This window comes from Helianthus annuus, chromosome 5 (assembly GCF_002127325.2).
Source record: "Helianthus annuus cultivar XRQ/B chromosome 5, HanXRQr2.0-SUNRISE, whole genome shotgun sequence".
In the NCBI taxonomy this organism is placed as follows: domain Eukaryota; kingdom Viridiplantae; phylum Streptophyta; class Magnoliopsida; order Asterales; family Asteraceae; genus Helianthus; species Helianthus annuus.
Window position 1 is genome coordinate 173,197,535 of NC_035437.2, and position 25,746 is coordinate 173,223,280.

The 25,746-nt window shown below is 31.8% G+C and overlaps 1 protein-coding gene across 1 annotated transcript; it reads right to left on the bottom strand.

The window, feature by feature from the left end:
* Positions 1–4,698: 4,698 nt before the first annotated feature.
* On the bottom strand, positions 4,699–5,724 carry LOC110942198. The gene has a single exon (XM_022183946.2). It carries the CDS (start codon positions 5,722–5,724, stop codon positions 4,699–4,701), a length of 1,026 nt encoding a protein of 341 aa, XP_022039638.1.
* Between the last annotated feature and the right edge of the window lie 20,022 nt (positions 5,725–25,746).

Here is a 25,746-nt window from a genome sequence, read left to right on the forward strand (position 1 = left end):
AGAACGGTGAGAACGCTTATGGGTCATCCGATCAAAACAATCAATGGACTAGATTACGCGGTGGCGTTTTCGTAAATAACATCAATTATAGTATGTGGGACGCGCTTCATTAAGCGTAAAAGGGTCTTTTACCGCTCATATTCAAAACGCCATTAAAAAAACGCCATTAAAAACAAAACGCCAAAAATTAGTCATAAAACGCGTTGGATATTACAGGAAGATGAAACAACACAGAAACTGAATTTCAGTTATTAACATTTATTAGAAGAAAATTCCCTCCTAAATTACGCGCCAAAAACATCATTATATAAACGAGGTAAAACATAGCTTCCATAATCACTTCAATCTATCCAATTCTGCAAAAAACATCTTTAACCAAAAACGCCAAAAATGGCAACAATCGTTTCTTGGAGATACACTCTGGGGATCAGGCGATACGTCCTCCGTTTTGACAATAGAAGGAGGGTGTATATTAAGACGGCCAAGGCAATTCTGAATATAGAAGAAGAGATACAAATGGCAATCTTATCCCTTGGCATCGCTCTAGACAACGAATGCCATGAAACACATAAGCTTATGAAAGCATTAACCAGGAAATTTGGACCAATCAAAGCAGACGTGAAGCCGGACCCTGTCATGACATCATGGCGTTTCGATGATGAAACATACATGGTGACCGTTACATACGACGGCGGAGAGCAGGAAGTCTACTGGCTAGAAAACATCATGACAAAGTAGCGTCTGGGTTTCATGGAAGAATTGCATAACGCCACTTGTACCAACACAGAAATAGACTCAAAATTGAAGTTAATGCAAGACATGTTCAAGTGGAGGCTTCAAAATCTTCTGGAACAAGAAGCTGATGAAGGTGAAGGTGATGACATGGATGAAGATCCAGATGAAGACTCCGAGGAGGAAGAAGATGACGCAAGTGATGGTTACTTTTCGGATAAAGTACCTTCTGACGAAGACTTTTAATTTTTTTCCCTCTTTTTTTTTCTTCTGTGTAATCTTCTTTTTTTTAAGATAATTAAATGATATATTTCTTTCTTTATTAGCAAAACGCCAAAAATATACTAAAAATTGTTACTCCTTACAAAACGCCAAAAATAACAAAAAATAATTTTCCTGCTTAATATTTTATTTACTCCGTTATTGTATTTTGTCATCTTAGTCTGCATAACGCCATTTAAAAAAAACGCCAAACTTAGAAGATGGGACGTCTATCACCTGTAAAACTGATAAAAGCTGATCAACACAATAAATACAAAAACAGTAACTGAAAAGACAGTTACTTTATTACTATCATTTATTATAATAAAAAAGCCCCGCCTAAACTACGCGCCAAAAAATCCTATAAGAGAGGGGTCTATACACAATGAAATTGATCACACCCAGAAAACACAAACGTCATATCCTCTGAAAACCACTCACTTTAAAACGCCACAGATGGCAAAGCTTTCACTGAAATGGATTCTTTTTCTAAGGGGGTTATCTCAATAATATTTTGCTGAATGAGATGTACAAATATTCAAGAAAAAGAGACTGATGACAGTGATATGCCATCATGTGAGCTTTGTTCTTGATGAATATCGGCATAGAATAAAGGGATCAACACAAGTGTAAAATGCTATTTTGGACTTCATTATTATAAATAGTATCAAGCAAGAGTTGATCTTTAATGACATGCCAACAAACAAGATTATCACACCAAAACGCAGGATGCCACTAAGCAGCTTATTCTGAAAAAGACGGGGTTTATGTAGGAAAGTTGGCATCTAGCTAAAGTATTCAAAAAAGGTTCAAAACGCCAAAAAAATTCAAGAAGATAGAGGCTGATGACAGTGAAGATTCGAAAGAGAAATTAAATTACCATTTTTTATTTTTTTTTATTTTCATTTTATATTGTTTTGATATCAAGTTATATGTTGTTTTGTTATCTACATCTCTATAAATAAAATACATCATTATATAAAACGCCAAAAACTACAAACACCAAAACGCTAGAAGTATGAAAACTGGGAGAACGGGTGCTGGCAAAGCACCTTGTAAAATGTATTAAACGCCAAAAAGTCACTAAACGCCAAAAAATGGTCTTACTGTAATCTTATGCAAATAGTAATTACTAGTATTGAATTATTATACAAAACAACACAAAACGCCAAAAAAATTAACCAGAAAACGCTATAACGCCAAAAAATTATCTATGTGACAGAAAAACAATTAATTCAACGCCAAAAAGTTTAATAAATACAATTAACGCCAAAAAAAACTTAGATGCCATAAAATATTATACCGCGTTGGGAAAATAAAAGAAGATTGAAAAGCCAAAAAAGCCCTTCCGCCCTTCTCTACGTCGCGTGACACGTGTTGGGCCAGGATGCGTTCTCACACGTTTGAGCGTTTTCTCCTGATCCCGTTTCTATATATGTGTGTGTAGCATCGTGTCACCATAGCGGGCTTCCAAAATCTCAAGCCGCGCCAGAAGGACGGTGTTCCACGGCGCTATTGGGCGTTTTGGGTGGGTATAGCGCCGGAAAACGCTCGACTACCGAAATGTCTTATTCTTTGATTATCTTCTCTCTTTTTTTATGTTCATCCCCTTAATTAAATGGCAAAAGTGTAATAAGTTAAAAGGAACCAATTGTTTTAAAGTCATTGATTATTTAATTTGTTGAAAAAGTATATAATAGATATAACAATTTTAGATTTTAATTAGTTTTAGAGTTTAAAAAATTACAAAATATTTAAAGCACATATCTAACTTCAAGTAATTCTCTTACCCACATAAACAATAATTTAAATAACTATTTAATTATTTTAAATTTTAATTAATTATTATTATAAATAATTTTGAGCATATTTTCTTTTATTCTTATACCTTTTAAAACATGTTTTTATAAAACTCTGAGTACGCCTGCGATGTGTCTACTTTTATCTACATTTCGATATATTTTTTCATCGAAACCAAGTTGTAAGTAATAATATATAAGTAAATGAAATACAAAAATATTGATTCTAATAAATTATTTTAAAAAATATATATATATATCTCCTCCCGGAATCAAACACAAATGACTGAAAACGTACTATAAATGTCTTATAGCCCATGCTAACATTTGCTTTAAATATAAAAATATAATTCAATAATTTACTCTAAACATAAAAAAATAATTATCACACAAAACAAAACAAATATATTCTAAACTTTTTTGATGTGTGAATATATAGTTTTCATTGATGAAGGTCGATCAAAATAAAAACTTAAAACAAAAAATTCAACTAGTAAAACATAATAAACTCGGTTTGTAACCCATACAAAATATTTAACTTAGAAATAGTTAGTCACTGTGGTTTGCACAAAATAACATACTTAAGTACTAATAGTTTAAAATCACCTTCTAGGGTATTAACTTTTCATTTTGCAACGTTTGGAGGTATTAACTTCTAGGGTATTAACATAGTTACTCCATGTGCTTTGCACAAAATAACATACTTAGGTACTAATAGAATGTGATTTTAAACCTAATAACGTTAATACCTCCAAATGTTACAAAATGAAAAGTTAATACTCTAGAATGTGATTTTAAACTATTACTTAAGTATATTACTTTGTGCAAACTATAAGGATTAACTATGTAATTAACTCATAAATAAATGTAAAAGATCACTCTGATACACTTTGAGGTGTATACAACTCAATATGATAACTTAAATGTTAAATTCCATCCCACAGAAAATAAATGAAATTTAAACCTTGGTAGATATGAATTGACAACTAAAAACATACATCATGTGATTCCTAGGATTATTAATTATTTTCTTACAAAAGTGCATAAAAGCAATTCGACTGGGTCCACTTTTACTTTCTAACAAAGTTCTCCGCGTCAAACTCAGATATCATAAACAAAGACCACACATATAAAATTTAAATTTACCCTTTTTGTATATCTTAAAAGCTTTAGAGAATGATAAGAATATTACTTTACTTTTTCTTAAAAAATACTTGTAATAATATCATATAAGATTTACCTATGTAATAAATCATAAACAAAAGACCACACATATAAAATTTAAATTTACACTTTTTGTATATCTTAAAAGCTTTAGAAAATGATAAGAATATTTCTTTACTTTTTTTTTAAATACTTGTAATAATATCATATAAGATTTACCTATGTAATAAATGAATACGTCAATTAATTTTCTAACTATTTATCATAAAATATTTTGTAATTCACAAACATGACCTATTTTTTTCTAAGAAATAAGTAAATTTACAAATTTAAAGTTGATATGTAAACAAGATATTCTCATACCAATAAATAAAATAAAAACTATTTTTTCTAAGAAATAAGTAAATTTTAAATTTAAAGTTGATATATAGACAAGATATTCTCATACCAATAAATAAAATAAAAAGTTTGTAAGTTAAAAAATTTGTAAGTTTTGTATATTTTAAAATATTTCTAATGAGATGTAACCATACCACTACACCACACTTAATCAGATACACGAAATAATCTTACATATTTCATTTTTGTTAGACTAACAATAAGATGTAAATATAACCAAAACAACAATTAACCTCATAGTTTTCTTAAAAGGTATCATCAATGATCCAACCATCCCATAAACCTCTATATATCAAATATTTTTAACCAACAAAACATATCAAAACCTAACCATAAACCACCATTAAACATGAGACACTAGTTGATTTTGAGGCCTTCCAAGTTGAATATCTTCACCAGTTCTAAAAACTGGTCGCGAATCGCTCAAATAAGAACTCAAATACGTCGACAAACTCGTCGGATCAATAGTCTCACCATGATGCAACTTACACACCAAATAAAGCACCGTTTCACTCGCTACAAATAGCAAGAAGATGACCACAAACAAAAGCCCACATATGATCCCTATCGCCACACGCCACACAGGACTCAAACCCGCGTTGTTGTACACAACAAACGCCATATACACATACACTACACATACCAAAAACTGATACAACACATAGGAAACCGCTAACGCGGTTTTCCTTTTCCCATTCATTAGATCCATTGCTTTGATCATTGCCTTTATCCCATATGAACTTTCTAATACACTCACCACCGAAGCGATCTGCAAGATGATACTCAAATACAAGAACCAATAGATATAAATGATTCCATAGATTAACATAAACACATTGCCTGGCCCTTGAGTAACCACGGAACTACATACAAAGATAGCTACTGAAGCAATCAAAGCGTAGGCGAATAACGAAAGGTACATACAAAGGAGAGTAAGTGTGAGTCGCTTCCAAACCTTTGGTACAACCTTCATGGACTTAGTGTAGGTGACTTCACGCCCTGTGTAATCCGATGCGATCGTGTAGACGATGCATGCGGTGGATAGAACACATAAGATGGTGATGATGGCTAGAGTGATGAATTTGAAGAGGAAGTAGCTGCGCCAGTCGTCTGCGGTGGTGGTATTCTGGTTGTAATATGATTTGTAACTGTCGAATGCGCCTAGGAACAGTTGGAATGGGTTGGGTTCGATTTGATCATAGAAGAAGTATGAGAATTGCATGTGAGCAATGAAGATGAGTGTGAGAGGGAGGATTAGAGTGAGGGTGATTAGGGAGAAAGTTTTTTTCCATGTGAAGATTGTTTTGAAGGAGTGAGAGATGATGCTTGAGAATCCCATGAACTTCATCTCTTCCATTCTTTGATCCATGTGGAGTGAATTTGAATGTGAATGTGAAGAAGATGGATAGATGATAGAATTGAATTGTAGCTATATATAACCAAATGTTGGAAAAGTGGACTTGGTTGAAATTTGTTGAATAAATTAACCATGGTTGGGTGTATTTCATTATTGATTTATTTCTAACTTTTTTTTTTTCTTTCAAAGAATAAATGTTTTTTGTTTTTGACTGATGTGGTGTGGTTAAGATGTATCAAATATGTTATATGCTATGTTATATTTTCTTTTTTACATTTGAAAATAATAAGATTTAATTAAAGTGGAGTAAATGATTTATATTTTAGTATAAATGAAAATTTTTATTGAAGAGAAATGTGTAATTCCAAATCATATAAATGAAAATTTTTATTGAAGAGAAATGTGTAATTTATATTTATATACTATTATTTTGTAACACATGTGTGTATTTATAAGTTATACATGTTGCTTTAGTGGTTTTATATGCTAATTTATTTATTTATATATTATTATTTAGCAACAAGTGTGTGCATTTATAAGTTGTACATGTTGCCAAGTGTGTGCATTTATAAGTTGTACATGTTGCTTAAACATGGCGCAACATGCATGTGTGGTTAAATGTTTTTACGTCGTCTATTTTTTTCCGTTTGACAGGTTCGTCGTAACGCTCGGATCCTATATCGACTTAGTTATTTTTTATATGTTTTACGTTTTGGTTTAATTTATTCGTATTAACACGCTGCAACTTTAGTGTTAGTGGTCGCTGGTAGTAGTGTGTCATTGGTATTCGCCCCGGCCGCAACGCAGGGTTGCTTAATACTAGTTCAAAATCATTTTTAAATAGAGAATTTTAAAGATTGTGAGAATTTGATAGATAACTTATTTATCTGTTATTTTCTTGTGATAAATAAGACTGATTTTTTTCGCCACTGTTATTATTATCTTACACATAACATACGCTATTTATCTATTATTTTCTTGTGATAAATAAAACTGATTTTTTCGCCACTGTTATTATCACTACTAGAAAATCTAAAATTTCTTACACCAGTTTTCGTAGAAAATGCGTCACAAGACAGGCTTTCCCACGCATTTGTGACAAATACATGATGTAGGAAAACCACTCGTAGGAAACTGGTTTCTTACGCATTTCCTACGCATTTTTCTACCCATTTCTGACAGAAAATGGGCGTCGAAATTTGCTACGCAATTTCTACCACTTTTCTTAATTATCATTTATATTTATATTATTTATAATGATAATAAAATAATAAATATTTTTGATAATTTTTTTATTATCGACACAATTCCGATAAATAGAAAAATAAAATAAAAAAATCTATTTTTTTGTGACACATTTCCTACGAAAAAACATAAAAATCATGTATTTGTATGTGACGCATTTCTGACAAACACAATTTTTTTTAAAAAAAATTATAATTTTTTTTTGACACATTTCCGATAGAAGTTGCTGAGCTCAAGTCGATGTACATCTTGTTTTCTTTTCTTTTGTTATTTTTTCAATATTATTTAAATTTCCCATTATATTAATTTTAATCTGTTCAGGTTCAGTGAGAAAACACAAGCTCTAATACATGGTGACTTGCATACAAGTTCAGTCATGGTTACTCAAGATTCAACTCAAGTCATTGATCCAGAGTTTGCTTTCTATGGGCCGATGGGGTTTGACATTGGTGCTTTCCTTCGAAACATGTTCTTAGCTTATTTTGCACAAGACGGACTTGCAAATGACCGAGCAGAGACTTGTACTCGAAACCGAATAACCACCGCCGCTGTCGGATCGTCGGAAAACCACCACCACTGTCGCCTCTTCAACGGCTGCCACTGTCAATCGAGACCCGAGTCGAGAAACAAATCGAACCAAGCATAACCCGACCTAAACTGAGCACCACGAACCACCCCTATTACCTCGTCGCCGCTGGCTTCCACTGTCGTCCACCGCCGTAGACTGCGGCGCCGCTACCATGAAAGAAAAAGTATCTCCGAATGCAACTTGAGATTCAAAACTGATCATAACAAAAACATTTGAAACTTTCAATTTTCTTTACGGTAGAGCATATGTTTTCTGGGCCTAAACTTGAAACCAGTTACTACTCTTAGCACATCTAAGATAATAGAACCCCACTTAGAGCATTCACATCCAACCCCCTAAAATTATACATACATTCCACTAAAAAACAACTCCTATATCAATATATTTCCACTAAAAACAAATACTTTTTCTATCTCCTTTTCAATTAAATAATATTTTATACCTTTATCATTACATTTTTCTCTCTCCTTCACTCACAACCACTTTCAATATATATTAAAAAATTATAGTGGGTGAACAGTGTCCCCCCAAATATACAGATGAACAGTAACATTTTCTCTCTCCTCCACTCACAACCACTTTTTATACTTTTTATATTTTAAAAACACCACACTAAGAATATGATGCCTTGGATGTGAATGCTCTTAGTAACGTATATTGTGATCATTATAAAAGCAACTCCATAGATTATACATTACGGCCGGCATCCATGTTTACTTTTATTTTTGTGTGAGGATAAGTAGGAGGGAGAAAGATGGGAGGGGAAAAGAAGATTTGTCTTTTGTGTGTATGTGTTTATGTATAAAGATTTTGTGTTTCTTGAAATTTGAAGTGTATTTTCATCCTTTGATTTAAAAGTATATGAGCAATGGATCACCCTAGGATTGTAATCCATGTGATGGCTAACCAAGCATTTTGATTGGCTTACATATTTATATTTGAAAGTGATTTATTTAACACTAAATTATCAATAAGTTTTATTATTGTTACACATAAATTATCAATATATTTTATAAAACATTTTTTTAAACTATATATTTCAAAAATTGTAATAAATATACAATACTAGGTTATAACCCCGTGTATTACACGGGTTGAATAAATGAATTTTATATACAAAATAATAAAACATTATCTTTTTAAAAGCCTCCTTTATTGCACGGGTTGAAGAAATGTAATTTTATATATTAAATAATAAAATAAGTTATATCTATAAGAACCATATGTATTGTACGGGTTGAATAAATGTAATATTGTATACCAAATAATAAAAAAAATTATATCTTTAAAACCATTGTATTACACGGGTTGAATAAATGTAACATTGTTTACCAAATACTAAAAAAGGTTATATTTTTAAAAACCCTCGTGTATTACATGGGTTGAATAAATATGATTTTATATACCAAATAATAAAATAAAGTATTTAAAAAAACTAACAAATTTTTTATATTTAAAGTAGGATAAGACTGAATATTAATCTGAACTAACGGATTTTTTTTATATTTAAAGTAGGATAAGATTGAATATTAATCTTTATTTATTTAGTTAATATAAGATTGAAAAATCATATGTGTAAGGGCACTATTTCGACGTGAAGAAGCTTGATAACACTCCAACCCTCTCCTCTTGTGCGTTATAAGGGCATGAAGAGGTTTGGTTTACAGTTCCTATCGTATAAAACCAAACTGGACTGTAAGACTTAATAATACATATTATATTAATACTGCTCAATACATATATGATTATAGATGAGCTTGCTACCGAACATACCGGTATCGAAAGTCGCTAATATGGCTACCAGTACAGAAAATGTTCAGTATATATATATATATATGGTATTGTATGGTACCTTATCGGCACTGGTATTTGAAAATAAAATTTAGTAAAATATTGATACCATACCGAACTGAAAGTACTGGTATTGAAAACGCCAAATAGCGGGTACCGAAAACAATTCAGTACAAATTTAAATATTTAAAATATGGTAATAATAAAACTAGTTAAATATTTAAATATAGTAATAAACTTTCCGTAACAAATGCGTAGCAAGTTGCTACGCTTTTCCTACGCAATCTTTAATAATAAAACTGATCAAACATTAAAATATAATTTAAGTATAATAATAAACGTTTCGTCACAAATGCGTCACAAGTTGCTACACATTTCAGACGCAATAATTAATAATAATATTAGTTAAACATTTAAATATGATCCTAATATAATAATAAATGTTTTGTCAAAAATGCGTAACAAGTTGCTACGCATTTCTGACGCAATAATTAATATTTAAATGAATTCAACATATAAATATAATTACAACAAATAAATAATAGTTTCGTCAGAAATGCGTAGCAAGTTACTACGCATTTTCGACGCAATAGTTAATAACGACAATAATTAAACATTTAAATATAGTCAAATACAAATATAAAGCATCCGTCGTAAGTGCGTAGCAAGTTGCTACGCATTTCCGACGCAAATACTTAGAATTAGTTTTTCTGTCGCTATTGCGTCACAAATTGGCCAAAAAAATCAAGGCTTTCTTTCTATAGGAAATGGGTAGTAAATGTGTTAGAATTTGTGACACATTTTTTTGCGTAGGAAAATTCTGTAGCAAAATGACCACTTTTCTAGTAGTGTATTATCTTACACATAACATACGCTATTTATCTATTATTTTCTTGTGATAAATAAAACTGATTTTTTCGCCATTGTTATTATTATCTTACACATAACATACGCTATTTGCAAGTGGTTATGCGATATTCATGATTCTCTACTTAAAATTTTGTTTATGAAGTAATTTCTTATAGAAAATTTTGTTGTACATATTGATTTGTAAGGACAGAAATTATTTTAACTTTGAAACAAATAGCCGACCGCATTATCTAACATCTATGCTCTTGGTCTCACCCTTTTTCCATATTTAGGCAATATACGATTTTGACAGTGAAATGTGTTACTACTTTTGGCATTAAGTTTCATTACTTAAGTAAATGGACTTTCTAGTTTCTACTAAAATATGAGTTAATTGCTTAATGACGTTTGTGTAAAATGACTTTTACTTTTTGAAATAATGATTTTATCTTTTCAAATACCATACAGATTCCTAATTTTTTAATTGACACATCTATATATTTTACAAAATACAAATTAAAACATGTATTAACTTAACATATGCATCTAAAACCACTAAGTTGAAAACACACACTGACTTGTGATCGCTTAGTAGCTTTGTTCATCGTCTCTTGCCATAACGCGTTATGTTCAACATCATCACAAGTCAAATCGTGACCCGTGTTGACCATTCGCCAGCTATATAATCCTTATCCTTTTGTCGTTCAAAAAAAATATAATCCTTATTTTAAACCCGTCTAAGAGGTTGTTTGTTTAGCTCTTAATGGTTCAGACCTCTTACTAGTTCAACACTTAATGGTTCAGAGTGTTTGTTTCACGAGCAGATGTCTCACACACTTACCTCTGAATGGTTAAGCATTATATTGAGTCTGAATGGTTAAACCTATAATCTGAATTGGTCAGACATCTGCCCCTAGACGGTTAAGCATTATACTGGCCCTTAATGGTTCAGACATCTTACTGGTTCAACACTTAACCATTCAGAAGTTATCAAACAGCCTCTAACGCTCAGGAAACTCAAATAAACCACCTACTTCTTCAACTCTCTTTATTTGAAGTATTTAATTGAAATATTAATCCAATATATTACTTGAAGTTATGAATTTAAGGATGATTTATGTGAGTTTCATATAATTAAAAAGAACTAAAAACATAATACATTAAAAGAACAAAAAAAGTGATGGTTTATTCAATTTATTTAATTTATATTAATGAGGAAAAAGGGCACACAACACTAAATCTTCTTCCTTGTGAAGATTGTTTTGAAGGAATAGAGATCATGCCTGAGAATCCAATGAACTTCATCTGTTCATTGTTTGATCCATGGTGGAATTCAGTTGCAGAGACTGAAAGCAAGTAATAAATCATAAATGCAAATGTGAAGAAGATGACTGAATTGGATTCTAGCTATATATAACCAATTGTTGGAAAAGTGGACTTGCTTGAAATTTGTCAAAATATTAACCATGGTTAGGTATATTTTAACCCTTTTTTACAAAAAATAAATGTTCTTGACTTAGTGTAGTTGAGATGTATTAAATATGTTAATTAACTTTTCTTTTTCGCATTTTAAAATACATAGAATTAATTAATGTGTATTGAATGATTTTTTTTTTCATTATAAAGGCCTAAATAGTTCATAAAAATGACGAATATGATATGAGTGAGATGTTAAATACAAATTGATTGAAAGCACGAGAATCATATAGAGGGTTATACATGTAGTTTTAACTATTTGTAAATGTTTATTCGATTTTTACTGTTCTCTACTTCTCTTAATAAAATTGGTTTTGTATTATTCTATGGATCTTCATCAAATGTAAAGCTAGTAAGTGTTTAAAATGTGATCTAATTCTTTAAACTTGAAATATAAAAAATTCTAGTTATACATCTCATACTGATGTTTTAAGGAGAGATTATTTTGTTTTTAAAACATATATCCAACCACATTATCCAACACCTGTGACTTTCACCACATTTCTAAATTTACGCAATATATATATATTTTTTAAATGAACTTGATGTATAAGGTTACCACATTCTTTAAATCAGAGAGTCCTGTATTGCCCCATTCTGGTCAGGCTATTTTGTCTTAACCGAGCTCACGCTGCCTTCAAAGTTTGGCTTTTTTGGGCGTTCCTCAAGGAAACCGTACCGCCAGTTACCACTTGACAGTCGTTGTGCCACCACAAGAGCAGAACTCTCTGGCATAACACGCGGTAGGACGAAACCCGACTGGGCTGGGGAATCGAATTGACAACCTCACACAAGGTCTAGTTCAAATCCTTCATTGCCTATATTCACCCCATATGACACAAGTAGGAATTGAACCTGAGTCTCTATTGAAAAATTCAAGCCTTCTACCACTAGGCCACAGGTGCGGGACAAATTTAGGCAACATATGATTGTGCTTGCTTTGTTATGAGGTGGACACCACGAAATGTGTTACTACTTTTGGCAACAAGTATCAATCCTTAAGTAAATGGACTTTCTAGTTTGTACTAACCATATAATAACTTAATAAGTGAGTTAATTGCATAACTGATGTTTGTTTGCAGATGATTGGGAAATAATTTTAAAAATGACAATTTTACTTTTTTTTTTTAAACTTCACCCACTCCTAAACCATTTTTTTAAGTGACTCTTCAAACTTTTTAAATGGCATAAATACATTGTCATCTCTAGTCATTATTGCCCATCGTTCAACATTGTCACAAGTCAGATCGTGACCCTTGCTAACCCTGTGCCTCGCTATATAGTCCTTATATTTAATCTACTTAACTCTTATAAAACTCAAATAACTACCAACTTCTTCAACTCTATAATATTTTTGTTAAAACAAATATCCATTTTAAGTTATGAATTTAATGATGATTTATGTGAGTTCACACAGGAGAGTTATAATATTTTATGAAACACAAGTGATGCTTTATTTATTTATTTTTATTTAGATTGACCATAAAAAAGGCCACACAACACCAAAGTAACAAATGGCTGAATGTAAACTTTTGGACAAAACTTATTGTAGAATAAAACACCAAAGAATTCAATACACCAAAGAATAAAACACCAAAGAATTCAATACAACACACAGAATTGATCTTTTATTCAACATGAAAATAAGAACTAAAAGAATTACAATGATTACAAGAAAAAACCCATAATTGATTTGAAAAAAGCTAAACCTAAATCTCACCCTTTTGCCCGGCCCTTTTATGGTTGTTAACCAATGATTAACAACCTAAGTTTCAATTAGGCAACATTAGTCCATGAACTTTTCTAAACAACAAACCTTAACTTCTCAGTATGACACTAACAGTCCCTCCACTTCTAAACTAATCTAAAACAAACATAACATGATGTAGACTTTAACCAATATCCTATCAATCTCCACCTTTGGATAAAGTCTATCCAACATTTAGTAAATGTAAACAAAAGACAAACTTTGAACCTAGCAGAACCTTAGTAAACATGTCAGCACCATTTTTTAAGGTATCCAACCTATTCAATCACAGCTTCCTTTGTTTTTCAGTACATCTTTAATAAAGTCTAACTAGCATCATTGATGTGTTTAGTTCTCTCATGGTAAACCTGGCTCTTTGTTAGTTGAACAACACTTTGATTGTCACATATCACTACAACCACATTAATTCCTAGATCTGGCACAAAACCTTTATGCCACAAACATACTTTAACTGCCTCTATGAGTGCCACGTACTTAGCCTCTATAGTGGACAATGTAACTATATGCTGTAGAAATGCTTTCCAACTAACTAGTGAACCCAATAATTTGAAAGCGTACCCTGTCATAGATTTTCCTTTATCAAGATCATATGCAAAATCATAATTTGAATAACCTAGCTACGATCACACTTTCACAATCCTTTTTTCCAAATATTAATCTGACCTTCTATGTACCTGAAAATCCACTTTACAGCTTCCCAATGAATTTTCCCAGGATTTGCAATAGACCTACTAACTAGACTAACTACATATCCAAGATCTGGTCTACTGTAGATTATTCGATACATAAACTCCCCACAACACTAGCATAAGGAATTCTTTCCATACCTGCTCTTAGAGTCTTTGGCTGAGAGTTTGAAATGTAGAGACAACTTTACTTTCTCCCATTGCAAAACTATTCAACACCTTCTTGATAGGACATCTGATTCAAGTAGATTAACCATTGACCTTTATCCCTTCTTATTTTCATACCTAAGATTCTTTTAGCTCGCCCTAACTCTTTCATATCAAACTCTAATTATAACAAATATTTGGTTTCCTTGATGACTTGTTGATCTTCACATACTACCAACATGTCATCAACATATAACAAATACACAAATCTGTTGTATTCATGTTCTCTGAGATAGATACAATTGTCATAGTTGATTCTTTTAAACCATGTGAGACTATATATTCATCAAACCTAAGGTACCATTGTCTTGGTGATTGGTTTCTGACCATATAGTGACTATAAGTAACAAACATACCTTTCCTTCCGGCCCTTCAACCTCAAACCTTGAGGTTGTTTCATCTAAATATTTTTCTCTAGGTTACCATGCAAGAAAGTTGTCTTCACATCCAATTGTTCTAACTCAAAATCCTTATGAGTTATTAAAGCTAACATAACTCTTATCGAAGTATGCTTCACAACAGGAGAGAATATTTCTTGTAATCCATACCACCTCTTTGTGTGAATCCCTTAACCACAAGCCTGGCTTTATATCTTGGAAGTTCTCCTAGCAGGCCGTCTTTAATCTTGTATATCCACTTACAAGACACCATCTTTTGATCTTTAGGCTTATGAGCCAACTTCCAGGTTTCATTTTTGTATAAGGTACGTGTTTCTTCTTCCATGGCTTTCAGCCATTTATCGATCTCAACATAATTAATAGCACCGGTATAAGACATAGGCTCTAGCATACTTTCTTGTTTAGCAACATGGAAGACAAAAGCAGAAATGTATTTAGTTGTTCTGAACCTTACTGGTTTAATTACTTGCCTTCTGGTTCTATCCTTGGCTGTATCAACACATTAAGTGTTTTGGATTGAAGATTTAGTGGCGCGACACTGAGATGTATAACTTGAAGAACTAGGAAATGATGAATAGCACGGGGGCTTACAAGCCAAAAACACATAGATTAGAGAATCTAGAGAGAAGAAATTAACTTGGGAAGGAAGTAGTTATTATTGATATAAGTGTCAATGACTTTCAACTATTGTAATCATGAAGTAATAACTGTAAATTTGCAACATTGATAACCATCTCATTGGTGTACCACGTTAACCGAATTTCCCTTAACAATTCTTAATTTTTTAAAGTTTCCCCCTTCAAATTAATCGTTCGGTCTTTAAAGCTGAACTTAGTTGTTATAAGTAACCCGTCTTAATCCATAGCTCAAGTAACAAATAATTTTATGTTTAAATATAGACAATATTCAAATTTTGTTTGTATGAATAGGTTCTAATATATGTTTTCATCGTCTCGGGTTCAAGTTATCTGAATGAGAGTATGGTAATTGGCGAAGCAGCACCTGTGTTGAAAGAGGACAATTCTTTAGAGGTTGGAGGTACAATAAACTTACATGGCTCCTTCCATGTTCAAGCTACAAAAAATAGGTTCTAACACAATTTTGAGCCATATAATTTTGAATAACGTAATCCACACGGTCTCCGGATTTTTATTTATATGTTTATTATGTTAATTAGTTCTTAATGGGTCGAATTGTTAAACACTTGTTTATATTTCAGACTTTCGGTATTGGGCCGTAGGCCACTAGTCTTAGTGGGTCGAACTTATTAGAGTTCATATTAGGTTTGTTTGTGAAGCGGTGTGTTGTTTTAAACTCATATAGTGGTCGTTCAATATGACTAATGATCGTGATCTTGGTTTGTTACGCGCTTCGCGGTAGAACTTCGCATATGGAATTTAAGGGTGTGACATTGTATGTGTATATATGCATTTTAATTTCTATTGTTTCGTTTTGTTTTATCACTCCTTTTTTTTCAGTTTTGAGGCATTTATGGAATCAATTGACTATGCTTTGTGATTTTCCATAAATTTATTTACATGAAATAGGAATCTACTTTTATAATTGGTTCTATATAGCAAGCGCACTTCTCTAAAACTAAGGGGCTGTTTGATAGCCTCTGAATGGTCATTAAGATGCTACCTCTTAATGGAACCATTAAGAATTTTACCAATGAGAAGGTAGAAGAATGTGACATGTGATGATTTGCCATTCAGAGGTTACCTCTTAACCATTCAGACTTGAAGTTACCTCTTATTCATTCAGATGTTTTAAACCATTAAGAGGTAGCATCTGAATTGTCATTAAGAGGCTACCAAACTGTACATTCCAACTCGATCCTCCTATCACCTCTCCACCTTTACTTGCTTTCTCACTTTTACGACCCAACATCAATTCCAATTCCTATACCATCATCCTAGAACACACTAAAATATATTGTGAAAAAATATTTGGTATTAGAATAATGGAGCCATTTGGTTAATAAATGAGTCGACCTACGCGTTAACTATTTGAGGTTGATTCGTTTAGAGCTTGAAGCGAGTCAAGATTAAAAGAGCTCGAGTTTAAACCGAAACTCATAATAAACAAGCCTTAACACAAAATTCACATACTGAATTTCTGTAGAAACAAACCCTATTATTTCAAATAAATATAACAACTTTTATCTTATATAATAAATATACCTATATATATATATATAATAAATATTATTGTGTATAAAAACTAGGCCGCCCGCGTTGCGGGGCGATTGCCGAATAATTCTCAACCAATTAAAAAAACAGTACTATAGTTTTGCTAGAAAGAAAAAGTAAAAAGAGTGTTAGGCAGCTCTTTGACACGATTTTTAGCTGAGAGCAAAGTCATATTTTTATTTTTACTTGAGGGAAAAATCAAATTTTTTTTTCCTGAGGGTAAAATCCTAATTTTTAGGTAGGGAAAACCATATTTTTATTTTGCACTGGGGGCAAAAACGTAATTTTGAATTGAGGGTGATATCGTAATTTTGAACCGATGGGAAATTCGTAAATTTTAGCCGGGGACAAAAGCATAATTTTATTTTGAACTGAGGGCAAAGACGTAATTTTAAACTGTGGGCAAAACCGTAATTTTAAAGTAGGTATAAGATAATAAACTCTGGGGCGAGAACGTAATTTTGGCTGAGAGTAAAAGCGTTATTTTTTACCGACCGCGAAATCGTATTTTTTAGCTCGGGGCAAAAGGGTAAATGTATTTTGAAGTTGAGGCAAAACCGTATTTTTTAACTGGGGACAAAAACGTAATTTTAAAATGGATATAAAATAATAAACTGGTTGGTCCAATGAGGAAGAGGCGGCCACCCATTTGAATCAATGACAGGGTGATACTATTCCCTGCCATATGGTTTGTATATTTTGAAAATAAGATAAAAGTGTATTGTTATATGTGAGAAAATTATAACTATAAAAATATATATGAATTAAAAAAACAAGAGGGTGTTTGGGATTGTTTATTTAACTCTAAAAATGTTTTTTTGTCAAAAACGCTATTAACTGATACTTTTTTTAAAGTAGTTTTTAAAAATTGTCTGGATTAGTTTTTATTACTTAAAAAGACATACGCGTTTTTACAATTGTAAGTTATTTTATTATGGGAACTTCATCCATGATCATGCCATTGACGATAAAGTAAAACTTCTTAGCCATTCGACCATAAAGGTTAGTTAATTTGGCAAAAAAAAAAAAATTACCGGCCAACAAAACTTTGTTCATAAAGTTAGCAAGACACTAGCAAGCATAATCCGGGATACATTGTCCGAAACTACAATCCGAAAAGAAAGAATACATCCAGCCGAAATACAAAAACCCAAACTATCCCATTTTAATTGCATCAAATCTACCCCAAGAATCCCAAGATATATTCGCCATTCTTGAACGGTTTGTAATCCACAAGTAACTCATAACCTTGATTTCATCCATAATTTGGCAAATATTTTATTCATCTACTTTGATTACTTTGATTAGAATGTAAATAAGATAAGCCACTTCCGAGCTCATCTAAGCTCATTTGGAGTCATTTAAGGTTTGAATTTCCTTGTTTATTATATTTACTAACTAGTATTAAGCATCTGCGTTGCAGCAGTTGTCATAAAACTGTGTTAAGTAGTAGCAATACTACACCATTGTCAACGACCACCAACACCGGAAAAACTCATAAAAACAAAATAAATAAAACGGGAAAAAAATAACGCCGAACGAAAAGCAGACGTAAAATCTTTGAATCACGCACGCTCATTGCTGAGAAATTAATCTGAAACAAAAAAACATAAAAAAAATAACTAAGTTCATCCAGGACCCGCGTGTTGGACGAACTTGTAAACGCAGAAAAATAGATGTGACGCGACGGGTCATTTAAACGGGAAAAAAATATATGAAAAATGTTGAACCCCACACGCACGTTGGGGTGCGTTAACTCACAAAATTTAGAACGAAACGAAAAACTTGGGAAATATGAAAAGTATGGTCGACCAAAATTGAAAATAAAAATAAGTTGGGATTAAATTGCAAAAATAAAAATAAAAAAAACTTTGGGTTAAAAGTAAAAAAAAAAACAAAGGGTCTAAATTGCAAAATTGAAGTTATTTATTAATTCTATATAAAGATAACGATAAAAATAAGTGATATCTATATATTGGTTATTAATTAATATTAATACTAAAAGAAATTTATTAAAAAAATATAAATAAAATTTATGGGGTTGAAGAAGAAAATGACATGTGTCATTATTTGAAATCTTTTATTATAAGTTAGAAGATTAATCTATATATATTTTTCATTATCTTCTATATATAATTAATGAGTGTATATATAACATGGGGATGGTTCAAATGAAAACTACTTTTATTGTGAAAACTCGAAAACTAACTAAAAAAGCCTAAAAAACACACCAAATTTTTTTTTTCACTTTTTTTTTTATAAAAAATCGCAGGTTTTTTATATAAATTTTTTTTTTCAAATTTTTTTTTTGTATTACACGTGTAATATTACACATGTGCACTACAAAAAAATTTTATTTATTTATTTTTTTTTGAAATTTTTTTTATATACTAAAAGTGGCGAAAATTTGTATGCAAAAAAAAAATAAAAAAATTGGTATGTTTTTTTGGCTTTTTTAATTAGTTTTCGAGTTTTCACAATAACTACTGATTTTCATTTGAACCTTCCCCTATATAACATATTATATATTATTTTGTTATTTTTATCACAACTTCTAAATGTAATAATTTTTAATATATAAACATATATTATAGGTATTAAATAAAATATTTATAAACAATAGGCTCGTCTTGGCTCGCGAGCCAACTTGAACTTGATAAGTGAAATTCGGACCAGGGTTTGTTTATTACATAAACTTATTTTTTAGGCTAACCTCTTTAAACTCGATTTTATTTGAAATTTTAGCGAGCCGTCCTTGAGTAGCTCACGATCTACTTGGCTCATTTATATCCTTAAATTTTGATTGTTTATTACTCTTGTGTTTTTAACCTCATGTATAAACCTTTTTAGGGTTCTGGAACGAAACGCTCATGGTTCATGATAACATTAACCTCGAAAGGACTACTAAAGTGAAGGATCAGACAAATACCATTGACAATGAGCATCACAAGCAAACAGATTGTGGATCAAAGAACAAGGAAGACATGACTATATATATATAGACCAAAAAGTGAACATCCTCATCACCATCATCCTAATTCTTATCACTTTTCACTCAAGAACCATTTGCACATTAAGTGATGTTTGATGTTGTGTTTTCAAAATAGATTATGCGTTTTCAAAATAGATTTTTTGCGTTTTCAAAACTGCGTTTTGAAAAAGCATGTAGGTGCATGCTTCTCAAAAACTGCGTTTTGGAGGCAGATAATCACTTTTTCATCCAAACACTTTTTTAGATTATTTATGTTTTACAAACGCAATAATCAACTAATCACTTCAAAACGTAATCCCAAACACCCTCTAAATCTCAATATACATACACTAATGGAATACAGGTATAGTATATACACATAAAAGACCAGATCGTTCAATATCATAGCAGATAATATATACATTGCAACATAGTTCAAACCATATTAAAACAACCATAAAATAAAAATAATTACTATTAAAGAGTGATGAATAGTTTTTTTTCGAAGAACCACATAAATCAGGAGTAAGGGCAAGAACTGAACCGTAAGCAATCTTCGGATCATAACTTCCCACACCGGCGCCCATCCCACATGAACGTTCTTGATCAACGGGGACATAAGCAACGCATTTACTAAATACCCATGAGATACCATCGGAATCATTGCTTCTACGGCTGTCCCTACCTCGACCAGATCCTTCGGTACCATCATAGCAAATTGACCAGCCAAGAGCAAGTACGACAAAACCGAAAGATACACACTACAAATGTAATACCACACAACAAAAAGACAAATTGGAAATAAATAATCCCAACTCACTGTTATTGGCCAATAATAATCCCAACTCATTTAATCACCAATAATAATCCGAACTATTCACTTTTGTTTGTAAAATACTCCCATGTTAAAAAAAACGCTAACTAGGTTAAAATATTGCTGATGTGGCTTAACATGTGTGGACTGACGTGGGTTGTTAACATCTTACCTGTGTATAAAATGATTATCAGCCTCATTTGCACACACAGTCGATTGAATTTGCCCAATTTGTAGAATTAGGGTTTTGAAGGAGAGTGCGATTGTGTGCGCAAATGAGGCTGATAATCATTTTATACACAGGTAAGATGTTAACCAGCCACGTCAGTCCACACATGTTAAGCCACATCAGCAATATTTTAACCTAGTGAGTGTTTTTTTTAACGTGGGAGTATTTTACAAACAAAAGTGAATAGTTCGGATTATTATTAGTGATTAAATTAGTTGGGATTATTATTGGCCAATAACAGTGAGTTGGGATTATTTATTTCCAATTTGCCCAACAAAAATGATGACCACGATGGTGTCCGTAAGGTCAAGAACCGCAACCATCAAGTTGTAGCCCAAGATGGTTAATAAATACACAAACAGGAAGGTGACAATGAGTCGTAGAACGAGGTTTAGTGCGAGTTTCATGAGTTTGATGTCATGGCATGCGGTTAGGTAGGTGGTAGAGAGGTGATAGTAGAAGAAGAGGATGGTGAAAGTGATGGGTTCATAAAAGGAGTGAGTGAATGTGAATTTGAACACTTGTTCATGTGGATTCTTTTGGATATTGTGTAAGAATGTGTGAGCAGCAAGGATAAGTGCAAGTGGAAAGATTAGACTGAGTGTGATTTGGGTGAAGATGTTCTTCCATGTTAAGATGGTTTTGTATTGAGTAGTAATGTTGAAGAACATTGCCTCCATTTTTAGGGCCATAGTAGAATGAATTTTCAGTTGTAGAGATTGTAAATGTGGGTGTGAAAGGGATGATTGAAATTTGTTCAATATATTAAACCCTAACCATGGTCAGGTTATTTTTTTTGGACAGTATGGCTTGGTATATTTAGCACAGTCAAAGTTACAATTTCACAAAAGGCATTGATTTGATTTTATTTTATTTATATAAGTGGTTGTTTGTTTAACTCTTAATGAGGTTTTAATGATTCAGACCTCTTACTGATTCAACACTTAATGGTTCAGACTGTTTGTTTCATGAGCAGATGTCTGAATGGCTTAGACATTTGCCTCTGAATGATTAAGTTTTATACTGAGTCTGAATGGTTAAGACCTCTAATCTGAATTGGTGAGACATTTGCCTCTGAACGGTTAAGCATTATACTGGTTCTTAATGGTTCAGACCTCTTACTGGTTCATCACTTAATGGTTCAGACCTCTTTCTGATTCAGCACTTAACCATTCTGAAGTTGCCAAACAGCCCCTATGAAGGAAAAGTATTCCCAACAATAAACTATTTTATTCTTATTGTACTCTACTCTTGTGGATCAGAATACCATGCTAGGTTTAATCATGTATCTATGAACATGCAAGTTTTATAGGTTACTCTTTACATGATGCATCAACATGATCAACCTTTTTAACTAGTTCAAGCAATATTTGTTTGGACCATTCACTTTGTAGATTAGTGGGTTTCTATATTTAGTAACTGTTGTCATGGACTCCATGGAATACATTTGTACATTAAGCCACTTTACTCCTTTTAAAACCATCAGCAATACATAAATATTTAGGTGATGTTTTTAGATGTTATATAGATACTTGCCCAACCAATAAAAACTATTCTTTTTCATGGCCTAATCACAAACAATAAAAATATCATTTATCTCTCCTCTCTCTTCACCCCCACTTACATAACTCATTTTTTTTTTCATTTTTCTTCACATACACATCCACACTCTCTCTCCTTCAATTCATCATCTTTCTCATCCACATCATTTTCTCTTTCTTTAAAAATGCCTAAAATTGACTCTATTGGTGATGCTCTAACAAATGCCTTTCGTTATGTGATTTTCTTAGCCAGGAGCTATAATGTAATATATCTCATATAAATACAGTTGTTCTATAAATGATTTTCTTAGCCAATAACTATAATGTAATATATCTCATATAAATACAGTTGTTCTATAAAATTTCTTGTTAAGTGATTTCATCATTACAACTTACAAATCATAAACAAGAAAAGGATTTGATCATATATAATAGTTAGAGCAACTTACAAGTTTTGTCCTTTATTTTATATCAAATTTCAGGCGGTGTCCTATGCCTTTAAAATTGATAGATTTTGTACTTTATGTTTCAAAATCCTACCCGTTATGTCCTTTAAGCCTAACACAGTTTATTTTTTCAGTTAAATAATAACATGTGCAGGTCACATGATGAGGGTAAATATGTCATTTGTTAATACATTATCTTTTCCCCCAATATAAACCATCCTCCTTCACATCCCCCCCCCCCCAAATTGAAATGAGACCTAACACAACCTAGTGCCACCACCCACCACCACTGGTTCATCACCACCAAACGATAGCACAACAAACCCCAAATTCTTTCCCTAAACCCTCAAACCACCCTTGATTTGTTAACAAAGTGTGTAGAATTTGGTAATCATCATGGAATCAAGAGAAGTGATAATGCCAACAATTGAGACAAAGCACCCGAGGCTCCATCAAGCCATCAATTGGTCCCGGCCACTAACAGCCCCACACAAACTGCAAACATAAGAACAAACAAGTGGCCCACCACCGCCTCACCTGCCACCATCCTTCATCAACCGCCACCATCAATAGCCGCCAGCATCAACCCCACCTGCCACCATCCTTCATCAACCATCATCGCTCACCCTATGCATCTTGATCTCATCTCCTTCATCAACCTCCAACCCTCAATTTGACCTAACACGTTTCGCACATGAAAACCCCATTTTTGATCTCCTTCATCAACCTCCAATAGATCTGTAACCACCATCGCAGATCCGGTTCCTTGAGAGAGAGAGATGGTGGAAAGAGAGAGGTAGAGAGAGGAAGAGTGACGTTTTACTCCGATCCAGATTCAGATCTAGATCCGGTTGTGGGGCAACCATACTGTAGAGAGAGGTAGAGGTAGTGGTAGAGAGAGGAAGCATGGTGGTGGAGGTGGTGGGAGTGGAAGAAGGTGGTGGTGATTGTAGAGAGAGATGTAGTAGAGAGGAAGAGTTTTTGATTGTTTAGAGAGAGAGAAAGAGATGATTGATATTGATATATAATTTTTTTTCTTTCTTTAAAATGGTTTTTTAAACAATATGGTAAAATACAATTTTACCCTCATGTGCTTTGCACATGCTATGATTTAATTGAAAAATTTAACTGGGTTTGGTTCAAAGGACATACCCTGCAAGATTTTGAAACAATAAGTATAAAACTAGTCAATTTTAAAGATAAAGGACACCGCCTGAAATTTAGTACATAGATAAAGAACAAAATTTGTAATTCACTCTAATAGTTATAACATGAATTTAGTAAAAAAAAAGATAAATAAAAATAACAAAACTATAGTTGCTATAAAATGTTCCTAATTTGAGTGTACATGATTTGTTATTATTACTATAATAAAACTCTAATGTAATAAAATAAATAAAATTAAAGAAGCCTTATCATAACAATTTTCTTTTTATATCAGCCTTATATTTTATAAAAAGTATTGAGTAATAATGAAATTACTAGAGATGGAAGTACTTATAGATTTTGTTATCATAAGAAATAAAACAAGTTTATGTATTTAATTTATACAAGTTTAATTTAATACAAAATTATAAAATGTATGGCTGGCATGCATCTAGCATGACGACTCGGCTCATTGAAAAATTTTACACGAGCATGTTAACCCTCTAAACACGTAAACGGTTTCTTGTTTTTCTAGTATTTATGCAAATAAGGATAATATACTTTGATACAATAAGAGCATTTATATTGGGGCTCCTATCTTCGGCTCTATAATTTAACCACAAAACACATATTTCCCTAAATTTTATTTATGATTTAAAACCTCCTGGTTACATCCTATTTTCCATCTCTCTCTCTCTCTCTCTCTCTCTATATATATATATATATATATATATATATATATATATATATATATACACACACACACTAGAGTAAATTAGTTTTTGAGTCTCTATGTAGTGGTTTTAACCAATTGACTCTAGAATAAATAAATAAAAATTAACGCCCCGAGTCCTAACCGCTCATTTTATAACTTTTTGAGTCTGTGTTTTAGTAGTTTTAATCACTTGAATCCAAAATCAAAAGTACATGTTTTAAAAATTGCACTCAAAACGTTATAAAATAAGCAATTAAGAACTCGAGATGTTAAACATTTTAATTTTCGATTCAATTAAAACCACTAAAATACAGAGACTCAAAAAATAATTTACTCTATTTATTATTTCTTTCTCGTTCTTACATTTACAATTTTAACTAATAACTATTTGTCTTTTTTTTTTTTCAAATGTTGATTTCAATAAATATTTATATTTAACGGGTTTGGGTCAAGACAAGTCGATTTAATTGAAGATAAAAACACTTTCGGATCAAGACGGGTCCATTTAATGGTCAATATTGAACAAATGAAGATGGTAACTTAACTTCATAAACACTTGATAACCTAACGTTAATCAAACAGGTAAGACGAACAAATTAGAACCCTAGAATGTCATACATTTAGTTTTGGATACATGATTAGAACCCTAGAATGTCAATTTATATTCATTTAAAAACCTCTTAACATGTGTATGAAAATAAATGACTTTAGAATCCTCGGACCCATTTTACCTTATTTGTATTTTGCTAAATTTGTAAGAAAAGAAAAAATAATTTATATGTTTGACTTGCTAACCGTATATATTTTAATAAAAATAAATAATAATGGTACACTAGAAAACTAAGCTAAAGGGTGAAAGATTGTCATGTGCTTCAATTTAAATTTAAATACTATAAATAAGCAATACTTTCATGCATAGAGGTGTTGTAACATAGGTTTAGGGGAGTTTTCAAAAAAAAAAAAAAAAAAAT

What these genes read in the sequence shown, in the direction of transcription:
- LOC110942198 (XM_022183946.2), bottom strand. Translation starts at nt 5,724, where the DNA reads ATGGATCAAAGAATGGAAGAGATGAAGTTCATGGGATTCTCAAGCATC.